The sequence below is a fragment of the Erinaceus europaeus genome, chromosome 13 (assembly GCF_950295315.1).
Source record: "Erinaceus europaeus chromosome 13, mEriEur2.1, whole genome shotgun sequence".
Lineage (NCBI taxonomy): Eukaryota > Metazoa > Chordata > Mammalia > Eulipotyphla > Erinaceidae > Erinaceus > Erinaceus europaeus.
In genome coordinates, this window is record NC_080174.1 from 53,367,659 (window position 1) to 53,378,923 (window position 11,265).

General features: G+C 51.3%; 1 protein-coding gene across 4 annotated transcripts in view; it reads left to right on the plus strand.

The window, feature by feature from the left end:
- MAP7D1 (MAP7 domain containing 1) overlaps positions 1-10,477 on the plus strand; it is a 34,807-nt gene extending 24,330 nt beyond the window's left edge. Inside the window, exons 5-18 of one of the 4 annotated variants that reach the window (XM_007533103.3) lie at positions 212-326; positions 1,731-1,841; positions 2,957-3,079; positions 3,176-3,348; positions 3,440-3,585; positions 6,325-6,653; positions 7,461-7,638; positions 7,722-7,860; positions 7,976-8,080; positions 8,944-8,997; positions 9,209-9,251; positions 9,342-9,432; positions 9,546-9,739; positions 9,886-10,477. In XM_007533103.3, coding sequence (XP_007533165.2) covers positions 212-326; positions 1,731-1,841; positions 2,957-3,079; positions 3,176-3,348; positions 3,440-3,585; positions 6,325-6,653; positions 7,461-7,638; positions 7,722-7,860; positions 7,976-8,080; positions 8,944-8,997; positions 9,209-9,251; positions 9,342-9,432; positions 9,546-9,739; positions 9,886-9,896 — 1,812 coding nt within the window. In that variant the 3' untranslated portion in view covers positions 9,897-10,477. Of the gene's footprint in view, positions 1-211; positions 327-1,730; positions 1,842-2,956; positions 3,349-3,439; positions 3,586-6,324; positions 6,654-7,460; positions 7,639-7,721; positions 7,861-7,975; positions 8,081-8,943; positions 8,998-9,208; positions 9,252-9,341; positions 9,433-9,545; positions 9,740-9,885 lie in introns of all 4 variants that reach the window. The other 3 variants (XM_016192567.2, XM_016192569.2, XM_016192568.2) reach the window with 3 other exon arrangements.
- Positions 10,478-11,265: the final 788 nt, after the last annotated feature.

Here is an 11,265-nt window from a genome sequence, read left to right on the forward strand (position 1 = left end):
TCTATCCAATAATAAATAAATGAGAAAAAGAGAGAGAGAGAGATCTGTTGTGAATGATCTTTAGTCACAGCCAGGCTTCTATAACCTTGGTTACCTGTCACCAGTCAGAAAGACTTCTGGTGACTGGGGTGGTATTGTCACAAGACAGATTTTTCTTCCAGATTTGATAAAATGATGCTGAGGCCTGACCTCTCCCCCCCCCCCCCATTAGGAGCGCTATGAAGCAGCCATTCAGAGGTCAGTGAAGAAGACATGGGCTGAGATCCGGCAGCAGCGCTGGTCTTGGGCAGGGGCTCTGCACCACAGCTCCCCAGGACACAAAACCAGTGAGTGGCCTCAGGGGCTGGTGGGCCAGTGGGCAGGGTGGAGGCTGGAAGTTGGGGAAGGGGAACAGCTTCAGTGCAAGAAGTTAGCAGTTCCCTGTAGCAGAAATGCCTTGTTTTCATGTCTTCTGCAGTGCTCAAGCCAAATAGTCCTTTCCTAAGGACTTCCACTCTCAAGTTAGAAGTGGATTTTCTGCATTTGATTTGTTCTTTGAACCTCATTAGCCTCCTTTGTCCCTGTCAACTATTATTAGTTGACAATACATTAAAACAAACAGACAACTTTAATACTTTTTAATACATTAGCTATTTGAAGAGTATTATTATCCTCTTGTGTGTCTGTCTTAAAATGTAGCTCTTACTGAATTTTCTTCATGTACTGCCATTTTGGATTTTGGTCTGGTTCTTTCCTGGCATGTCCATTCCCCTGTGTTTGGATGTCTTCCTGTAGTGGCGAGATTCAGAATATCTAACTGTGTCTTGTGGCATGTGTGCTCACAGATCTGTGCCTTGTTTCTTAAAGTGTGTTTCACTTTGTTGTTTTCGTGACTTTGTGTCCCTCAGAGAAGGCTCCCAAGTCAGACAGAATTGGGTGGGGATCCCAACTCTGGCCTTCATGGTATGACCTCTGACTTCTGGATGTCTCAGTTTCTTCAACTGTGAAATGGGGATAACACTACTACTTGCCTCCGAGGTTGTAGGTAGATGTTTGGGAGGATCAAGTGAGGTAACAAGTCTGTGGCGCCAGAACGGTGCCCAGTCCATGGTAAGCAAGAACCCAACAAATTCACGCTCTTACAGAGAGGATTCAGTTGCTCCACGTGTTTGTTGTGCCTGTGTACATCTGCATATGACACACTACCTGCTAGTGTGTTTGTGTTTCCATACCTGTGCATGTCTGCACACGTGTGCATGCAGGAAGCCCCGTCGTCACTCTCTGTGCTCCTACCTGCATGTCTTTGTCCATCCATATGATCGATCCCCTGTGAATTTGTGTGAATGACCATGGTTCTCCCATTTAGGGATGTCTTTGCTTCCATCCCAGTCAGTGGGTGTTATAGCCATAGTGCCTTGGCTGAGCAGTCAGCGAGAGCCAATTTAGGGTGGGGGGTAGAGGCACAGCACCTAGCCCTAGGGAATAGCTTTCTGGCCAGGAAGGCTATAGTGTCTTTAGTTTTATTCCATCTCTTCCCTCTGTTCCTTCTCCATCCGGCTCCCCCAGTCCAGGTTGTCTCTGGTCACCTACCAGCCCCTTCTTCCCAGAGCCAAGTCTACCTCCCTCCCCCTTCCTAGCCTGCCCACTCCTCCCTCTCCCACCCTGCCCTTGGAGCATCCTGCATGGAAGGCCTCAGTGCCCCCACTGGCTCCCATCCGGCCCGGCCCTAATGCCGTGTCTTTTCCCTCCAGGTGGGAGCAGGTGCTCCGTGTCGGCAGTAAACCTGCCCAAACACGTGGACTCTATAATCAACAAGCGGCTCTCAAAGTCCTCTGCCACGCTCTGGAACTCCCCCAGTAGAAGTAAGAGAAGGCCCAGCCCTCCTCCCTCCAGAGCCCCCATTGTGTCCCCCACCAGAGCTCTGCAAGAACCCCAGGTCCCCAGAGTCCTCACATACTTCAGGTCTCTATCCCATTCTACCCCACTCGGGGCTCTGTGCCCCTTGGGGGAGCCGGCGTTTGGGTCTGGACCCTGAGGACAGAGGTGTACTCAGCAGGACAGAGACAAAGGGCAGTGTTCCCGCAGTCAGGAAGCCTGGCAGGGGCCTCCAGTGCAGGTGGGGGAGGGAGCAGGGTGGCAACCTCAACTCCAGCCACAGCCAGCTGGCCAAAGCCAACCTTAAGCAGGTGGCCTTGCCACTGAGTACAGATTAGCTTGTGTGTTGTGTGTGCGGAAGGGTCCCTGACTCCGGCCCCACCCTGGAGGGCCCATGTAACCCTGCCTCCCCTGTCTTCAGAGTCCTGGCCAAGCAGGGTAACACTGCCCCTGCATTCCCACCATGCCCTAGTGCTCACAGTGAGCTCAGTGGCAGGAGTTATTTATAAGTTTCCCCAGCTTTTATTTGGTTGCTCTGTTGCCTAGCAACTAAATCAGCTGCTGTACCAACCCCACCTGACTAAGGCTTAAAAATAACCTGGCAGCTGAGGGGACAGAGCAGGGTGGCCCAAGGCAGCCAGGCCCCCTTGCAGCCTGTCCCAGCCACTGGATGTCCTGAGTGAGAGAAGCACAAAGACCCTCACTGTCCCAAACACGTGGGGTCATGCCTCCCCCAAGCCAACCCACTGAGGAATGCAGCAGTAGAAACCACGTATACTTCTTCCAACCCTGGGTGGTTCCTTTTCATACTCACAGGCACGACTTGGAGCCTTATCACCTGGGAAAATTGGGGTCCAGGGTGGGCAGTGACCCTAAGCCATGCAGAAAGTTGCCCTAGTATCTTATTGTGTGGTTCTGCAGTGGAGGTCAGACCCCAGACAGACAAGTGTGGTCCCATGTGACTGGGGTGGGGGTGAATTTTCCAAGGGGAGACTCCTTGGACTTGGTATGGGATGCTACCCGGCCTTCCTGCTATGCCTCTGTCTGCCGTGCTCCGGAACCCCCAGTCCCTGACAGGGTTTCTCCCGGCATTCTCCCCTAGATCGTAGCCTGCAGCTGAGCGCGTGGGAGAGCAGCATCGTGGACCGTCTGATGACTCCCACCCTCTCCTTCCTTGCACGGAGTCGCAGTGCAGTCACACTGCCCCACAATGGCCGCGACCAGGGTAGGGGCAGCGGCTCTGGGAGAGCCCCCTCGAGGGGCCGGGCAGGGGCCCGCCTCACCTGTGGGCCGCACCCCGACCGCACTCATCCCTCTGCAGCCGTGCCCCTGTGTCCACGCTCAGCCTCTGCCAGCCCCCTGACGCCACCCTGCAGCGTCCCCAGAAGCGTGCACCGCTGCGCCCCCTCTGGGGAGCGCCGCAAGCCCAGCGCCAAGCCCAGCGCAGCCAGGGGCAGCCCTGCTCTCCCTAGACGCAGGCCCGATGCCACCCCAGTAAGTGGCCTTTTAGCTGTTGCCACGCAGGTGGGGACAAAGATCTCGGCTCAGGAGCGTGGCGCTCAACTCCACTGCCCGTTTTGGTCAGGTGCAGAAGAAGGAGAAGAAGGACAAGGAGCGGGAAAACGAGAAAGAGAAGAGTGCCCTGGCCCGGGAGCGCAACCTCAAGAAGCGCCAGTCTCTACCTGCCTCTCCCCGCGTGCGCCTCTCTGCAGGCACAGCCTCTGAGCTCAGGTGGGCGCTGCAGTGGGTGGGGCCTACACATTCCCAGTCATTCATTCACTCACTCACAATGTATTGTGTCATCAAGAAGGTGACGCAGCAGCTAAAGCAATGGACTTGCAAGCATGCAGTTCTGACTTAGATCTCTGATACCAAATATGCAAGTGACACTTCAATTATCTCTCTCTGTGTTATTATTATTTACCAGAACACTGTTCATCTCTGGATTATAGTGGTTATAGGGATTAAAACTGAGATCTTTGGTGTCTCAGATATGAAGGTCTTTTTGCATAACCATTATGCATCTCCCCAACCCAGTAAATCTTTTTTAAATATTTATTTATTTATTTCCTTTTTATTGTTGTTATTGATGTCATTGTTGGATAGGACAGAGAGAAATGGAGAGAGGAAGGGAAGACAGAGAGGAGGAGAGAAAGATAGACACCTGCAGACCTGCTTCACTGCCTATGAAGTGACTCCCCTGCAGGTGGTGAGCTGGGGTCCCGAACCGGGATCCTCATGCCGGTCCTTGCACTTAACCCACTGCGCTACCACCCAACTCCCCCAGTAAATCTTTTTTAAAATATCTTTTTTTAATGTTTTATTATCTTTATTTATTTATTGGATAGAGACAGCCAGAAATCAAGAGGAGAGAGAGAGATAGAGAGGGAGAGAGACAGAGCGACACCTGCAGCCCTGCTTCACCATTCATGAAGCTTTCCTCCTGCAAATGGGGACTGGGGGCTTGAATCCGTTCCTTGCACATTATAACATTTGTGCTCAACCAGGTGCACTACCACCCAGCCCCACCCAGTAAATCTTTTTAAAAATTTATTTTATTCTTTATTAATATGGGGGGAGTATTTTTTTAATATAGTTTTTTTTTCTGTTGTTTGTTTTTGTTTTTCCAGAGCACTACTCAGCTCTGGCTTGTGGTGGCTCAGTTGGGGTTGGAGTCTCAGGCACGAGGGTCTCTTTGCATAATCATTATGTTATCTCCTTCACCCTCTTTTTACTTTTTTAAATATTTTATTTATTTCTTTATTTTTGAGAACAATAGGAGGAGAGAGAGAAAGAACCAGACATTACTCTGACACATGAGCTGTCGGGGATCAAACTCAGGACCTCATGCTTGAGAGCCTAATACTTTATCCACTATACCACCTCCTGAACCACAATTTTTAAAATTTTTATAAAGATTTATTTATTAAAGAGAGAGAAGGGAGCACCAGGCAGTGGTGCAGCAGGTTAAGCATACATGGCGCAAAGCGCAAGGACCGGCATAAGGATCCCAGTTCCAGCCCCTGGCTCCCCACTTGCAGGGAGGTCACTTCACAAGCTGTTAAGCAGGTCTACAGGTGTCTTATCTTTCTGTTCCCCTCTCTGTCTTGCCCTCCTCTCTTAATTTCTCTCTGTCCTATCGAACAATGACAGCAATAATAACAACAACACGGGTAAGGGAAAAAACAATCTCTAGGAGCAGTGGATTCGTAATGCAGGCACTGAGCCCCAGCAATAACCCTGAAGGCAATGAGGAAATATAATCACTACCTTCAAAGCAAGCAATAACTCTGGAGGCAGAGAGAGGGAGAGGGAGAGGCAGAGGGATAGAGAGAGGGAGAGAGAGAGAGAGAGGAGAGGGATAGAGAGAGGGAGAGAGAGAGAGAGGAGAGGGATAGAGAGAGGGAGAGAGAGAGAGAGGAGAGGGAGAGAGAGAGAGAGAAAGAGAAAGAAGGGAGAGATGTGGTCCGGGAGGTGGCACAGTGGATAAAGTACTGGACTCTCAAGCATGAAGACCCAAGTTCAGTTCCCGGCAGCACATGTACCAGAGTGATGATGTCTGGTTCTTTCTCTTTCTCCTCCTATCTTTCTCATAAATAAATAAATAAAATATTAAAGGGGGGGATCAGAGCATTACTCTGGCACATGTGATGCTGGGAATCAAACTGAGAGCTTCATATTTTAGGGTTCAATGCTCCCAAGTCATGCTAAGAAAGAAATCTAAAAAACAATAATAACAAAGGGGTGCTGGGAGTGGGGTGGATGGCTTACTTGGTAGAACACACACTTTACTAGGTGTGAAGGTCTGCATTTGAAACCCCCACCCACCCCCATGGGGACACTTGCATAGTGGAAGCTTTATGAGTGATGGAACAGTGCTGTGGTATTTCTCCTTTCTTTCATCTTCTCTCTAAAAAAAAAAAAAAAGGTGGGGAGGGGGTTTGGAATTGTCCACCAGGAGTAGTGGAACAGTGCAGGTTCAGAGCCTCAGCAGCACCCCTGTAGTGCTCACACTCACGCACACACACACAAATAGTAATAAGTGTTGGGTCTCATAAGAACAAAAGCTCCTTAAGGACAGATTGTTATTATTTTTTATTGTTTATGTTTTGATCACTGAAGTACATTAGCACTGAACACAGTATCTGGCATCTAGTAAGCACTCAACAAATGTTTTATGAATAAATGACTAGACCAACCAGGTACTGTTATGGGCACTTTGAGGACACTTTGGTAAGCCAAACCAGTCCTCACCTTGCTCTTAATCTTACCAGCTTTTAGGGAGACTCAGAATCACAAATGTGTATGTAATTACAGACTGGGATAATACGGTCCTGTGGGGCATTTAGCATGGTGGCTGTTGACCCAGACTGGAAGGGACATACTCAAAGTGTGTGTGTGTGTGTGGGGGGGGGGTGTGTGTGTGGATACACTGCATCCTCAAGGACTATCCTTTCTCTTTTCTCGCAGTCCCAAATCCAGGACCCAACCATCCTCTCCTTCCACATCCTGCCACAGACCTGCCTCTCCCTGCTCCAGACAAGGACTTGGCCATGTTCTGCCCCCTAAGCCACCATCCCCCCGAGGCACCACTGCATCACCCAAAGGGCAAGTTCAAAGGAAGGACGAGGCAAAGGAGAGTCCAAGTACTGCTGGGCCTGAGGACAAGAACCAGAACAAGAGCAAGACCAGTGACAGGAAGGAGCCAGCGGCCCCAGCCTCACCACCACCCTCGCCTGTACCCTCACCCCCCCCAGCCATGCACCAGAAGGAGCAGCCCCCAGTGGAGATACCTGCAGGTGGGCACAAAAAGAGGAGGCTGGGAGTCAGGCAAGTAGCACAGCGGATTAAGCGCACATGGCGCGAAGTGCAAGGACTGGTGAAGGGATCCCGGTTCAAGCCCCCGGCTCCCCACCTGCAGGGGAATCACTTCACAGGCGGTGAAGCAGGTCTGCAGGTGTCTATCTTTCTCTCCCCCTCTCTGTCTTCCCCTCCTCTCTCCATTTCTCTCTGTCCTATCCAACAATGACAACAGCAATAACAACAACAATAAAACAACAAGGGCAACAAAAGGGAATAAATAAATATTTTAAAAAGTAAAAAAAATAATAAAAAGAGGAAGCTGATCTACCTGCAAGGGTTTGCTTTAAAAGCAGTGAAGCAGCAGATTTGCAGGTCTCTCTCTCTGTCTCCCTCTCTATCTACTCTCCCCTCTCAATTTCTCTCTATCCTGTTAAATACAATAGGAAAAAATGGCCACTAGAAACAGTGAATTCGTATTGTCAGCACTGAGCCCCCAGTGGTAATCCCTGGTGGCAAAGAAAAAAAATGTTGAAAAGAGGGCAGGAGGGCAAAAGAAGCCAGCCAGAGATATCTGGGGACTGAGTTTGGGGACACAAGAACAAAAGGCTCCCACCCTCTGCAGAGACAGATCCAGAACACATGCAAGAGAAGAATTTACCACCCTGAGCTGAGCTGGTGGCAGGAGTAGGATGGGGTGGGACTGGTGGCCCCTAGGCCCAGGAAGCATGGCTATGCAAAGTGTTGGAGGTACCAAGGTGCCTGAGAGTGTGTATACTGACCACCATGCCTGAATCCTATTCCAGATACTGCTGCCCTTACCTCACCTCCGGCGCCCGCACCTCCGGCAACCCCAAGCAAGCCGATGGCTGGCACCACAGACAGAGAAGAGGCAACTCGCCTCCTAGCTGAGAAGAGGCGCCAGGCCCGGGAGCAGCGGGAGCGGGAGGAACAGGAGCGGAAGATGCAGGCTGAAAGGGACAAGTGAGTGTACCTGAGGGGATGGAGGGGACCCCTGATGTGGGAACAGCAGCTGGGAGTGACCAAGAACTTCCTCCATCTTCCAGACGAATGCGAGAGGAACAACTGGCCCGAGAGACCGAGGCCCGGGCGGAGCGGGAGGCCGAAGCTCGGAGGCGGGAGGAGCAAGAGGCCCGAGAGAAGGCGCAGGCGGAGCAGGAGGAGCAGGAGCGGCTGCAGAAGCAGGTGTGGGCGGGCGTTGTCGGGCTAGCCAAGGGTGCCTCCTGGTGGCTGGCCGGGATGGTGGGAGGAAAGGCTGGCACCCACCTGCCTAAATCGAGCTCACGAGGGTCTCTGGCAGAAAGAGGAGGTTGAAGCTCGGTCTCGGGAAGAAGCGGAGCGGCAGCGTCTGGAGCGAGAAAAGCACTTCCAGCGAGAGGAGCAGGAGCGGCAAGAGCGCAGAAAGGTGTGTCCTGGGGTGGGCGGGGCCATGCGGGGTGGGCGGGGCCGCCTGGGGCTGGGGCTAGGCTTCAATGAATTGGAGTGGGACTGGAGGCTGAGCTCAGCCTAGGCGTGTAGAGGACAGGGCAAGAAAGACTTTGGGAGAGTTCTGGTTCCTGGTCCAGAAGACTGGTATGAGCTGGAAGGACCCAAGCAGACAGGTGTATGTGGGAGGGGGGGTTTTAAAATGAAGAAGGGGAGTTGGGCGGTAGCGCAGCGGGTTAAGCGCAGGTGGTGCAAAGTGCAAGAACCGGTGTAAGGATCACTATTCCAGACTCCGGCTCCCCACCTGCAGGGGAGTCGCTTCACAGGCAGTGAAGCAGGTCTGCAGGTGTCTTTCTCTCCTCCTCTCTGTCTTCTCCTCCTCTCTTCATTTCTCTCTGTCCTATCCAACAACGACGACATCAATAAGAACAGAAATAATAACAACAACAAAAAACAACAAGGGCAACAAAAGGGAAAATAAATAAATAAATAAAGTTTTTTTAATATTTATTTTTATTTATTTATTCCCTTTTGTTGCCCTTGTTGTTTTATTGTTGTAGTTATTATTGTTGTCATTGTTGTTGGATAGGACAGAGAGAAATGGAGAGGGGAGGGGGAAGACAGAGAGAGGGAGAGAAAGATAGACACCTGCAGACCTGCTTCACCGCGACACCCCTGCAGGTGGGGAGCCAGGGCTTGAACCAGGATTCTTATGCGGGTCCTTGTGCTTAGTGCCACCTGCGCTTAACCTGCTGCGCTACAGCCCGACTCCCCATAAAGTTTTTTTAAATGAAGAAGGGGCTTAACTGATATGGGACTAACTGATACGGGACTTCCAAACAGCGTCTGGAGGAGATAATGAAGAGGACTCGGAAGTCAGAAGCTGCTGAAACCAAGGTCAGGCTACATAGATGGACACTACTGGGAGTGTGTGTGTGTGTGTGTGTGTGTGTGTGTGTGTGTGTGTGTAAGGCTTATAGGAAGGAAGGCTTATAGGAAAGAGGTTGTGGGGTAGCCATTTGCAGTCTGGGCTGGGGAGAGATTTAGGCACTTCAGATGGGTGGGGCAGAGAGTCTTTGTGTCTAACTGTTCTTCCTCTTTAACGCAGAAACAGGACAGAACAGAGATAAAAGACAACAATTCCAATCAAGGTAAAGGTCCAGTTCCTCATGTGCCACCCACCCTCAAAATACCTGCCCCTCATCAGCCCCTAACTTATGGCCCTGCCTTCCCCATAATAGACCCCGAAAAGGCTGGGGAGATCCAGCCTTTGGAACTGCAGAAGGAAGTTGCACAGAAGGAGGAGCTGGCTGCCCAGGAGCCTCAGTGGAGGTACAAGTTCCCTTGGGGCCCCTAAGCAGGAAGGAAGGGTCAGGCTGGAGCTGCGTGGTGGCTAAGCTGTCCTGACATGGAAGGGTCCTGAGCCCCAGCCTTTGCATTCACAGCCTGCCAAGCAAGGAGTCACCAGGGTCACTAGTGAATGGCCTGCAGCCTCTCCCAGCACACCAGGAAAACGGCTTCTCCCCTAAGGGGCCTGCTGGGGACAAGAGTCTGGGCCGAACACCAGAGACACTCCTGCCCTTTGCAGAGGCAGAAGCCTTCCTCAAGAAAGCCGTGGTGCAGCCTCCACAGGTCACAGGTAGGGCCTTCTCTCCCAGGAGCCCAGCCCAGACTTCCCAGCCCAGTCCTGTCTCCTCCTACTCCCCCACTGCTCCTTTCACACTCAACCCTAGATACCCCCAACCAGCAGGCATGATTTGTCCTGATCTTATTTTTTCCCTCCAGAAGTCCTTTAAAGTGTTGCCTTGGATCCAGGCAGAGCTATGAGGGCTCCTCTGCAGCATCTACCATGATGTCTGGAAGAAAAAGAGACAGAACAAAGCCGGAAGTGGCCTGGACCCCTGGGGTGGGTCCTCTCTGTTGTTTTTAACCTGCACCTTATAGACTGATGTCTCTTTGGCCAGAGCCAGATCCTACCCCTCAGTGCATTCGTGTGCTCACATTTGAGGACGCCCCCCTTCCCCACTCCCACACACACATACACTCACAGCCTCTCTGGCCTCCTCCCTCAGGGAGAGCCATCTGTAGTATTTGCCTTGGTTTGGTGGGATACAGTGGATGTGAATACTGTAAATAGCTTACGCTCAGACTCCTCTGCATGGAGTGGGTGGGTGCCAGAGGCAGATGCTCCCAAGACTCCTCAGGGTCATCTTCCTCTCTATTTAACTGTAACCAAGGGGGGCTGGGGCTGGGGGGCACCTTGGGCCACAGGATACCAGTTGCTTTAAGGGTAACTGTGCCTCTTGCCCTCACCTGGAATCAGTGTTATTGCATCTGATCAAATTTGTCCAGAAATAAAGTGAAAATAATTCTGCCAGTTCTGTCGATTCTTGGGGTAACTATGGGGGATGGGAGCATGTGGGCCTCTGGGTTTAAAGAAGAATGTAAGGGGGCTGGGCAGTGGCACACCCGGTTAAGTATACATAGTACTATGTGCAAGGATCTATGCAAGGACCCGGGTTTGAGCTCCCACTTTCCCCACCTGCAGCAGGGATGCTTCACAAGTGGTGAAGCGAGTCTTCAGGTGTCTGTCTTCCTCTCTATCTTCCCCATCTCTCTCAATTTCTTTCTGTCCTATCAAATAAAGTGTGTGTGTGTGGTGGGGGGGAGATGACCACCAGGAGTGGTGGATTCATAGTGCCAGCACCAAGCCCCAGCAATAACCCTGGAAACAAAAAAAAAGAGAAGGATGTAAGAAGACCTGGGTCTGTCTTTGTCTATCAAGTACTAGTCCTAGATACCCCTCCTGCTATAGTCTTCTATTCTGTCACGAATCATTTATTCACCTCACAAATATAGTTGCATCCACTCTGTACCAGGCAGTGGCTACATTCTAGGAACGCAGTAGGAGGAAAGGGTGTAGCCTCTATCTTGGTAGACTTGAAGGTCTAGTGGGTGAGCATCATAGACACTGTGAGTTGCCTGCTCAACACGCATTCCCCTCTCCCTTTCCTCGTCCTAAACTAAACCCTAATTTGGCTCAGGTGACTGTCTCCCCTCTGTCTCCCATCATATAGATGCTCTTCCCCAGGGGCTGGTCATGGTTTTTATGAGCCAAAAAAGATGGTCCCAAACTCTTTGTGAGTGACTGGTTTCAGTGTAGTC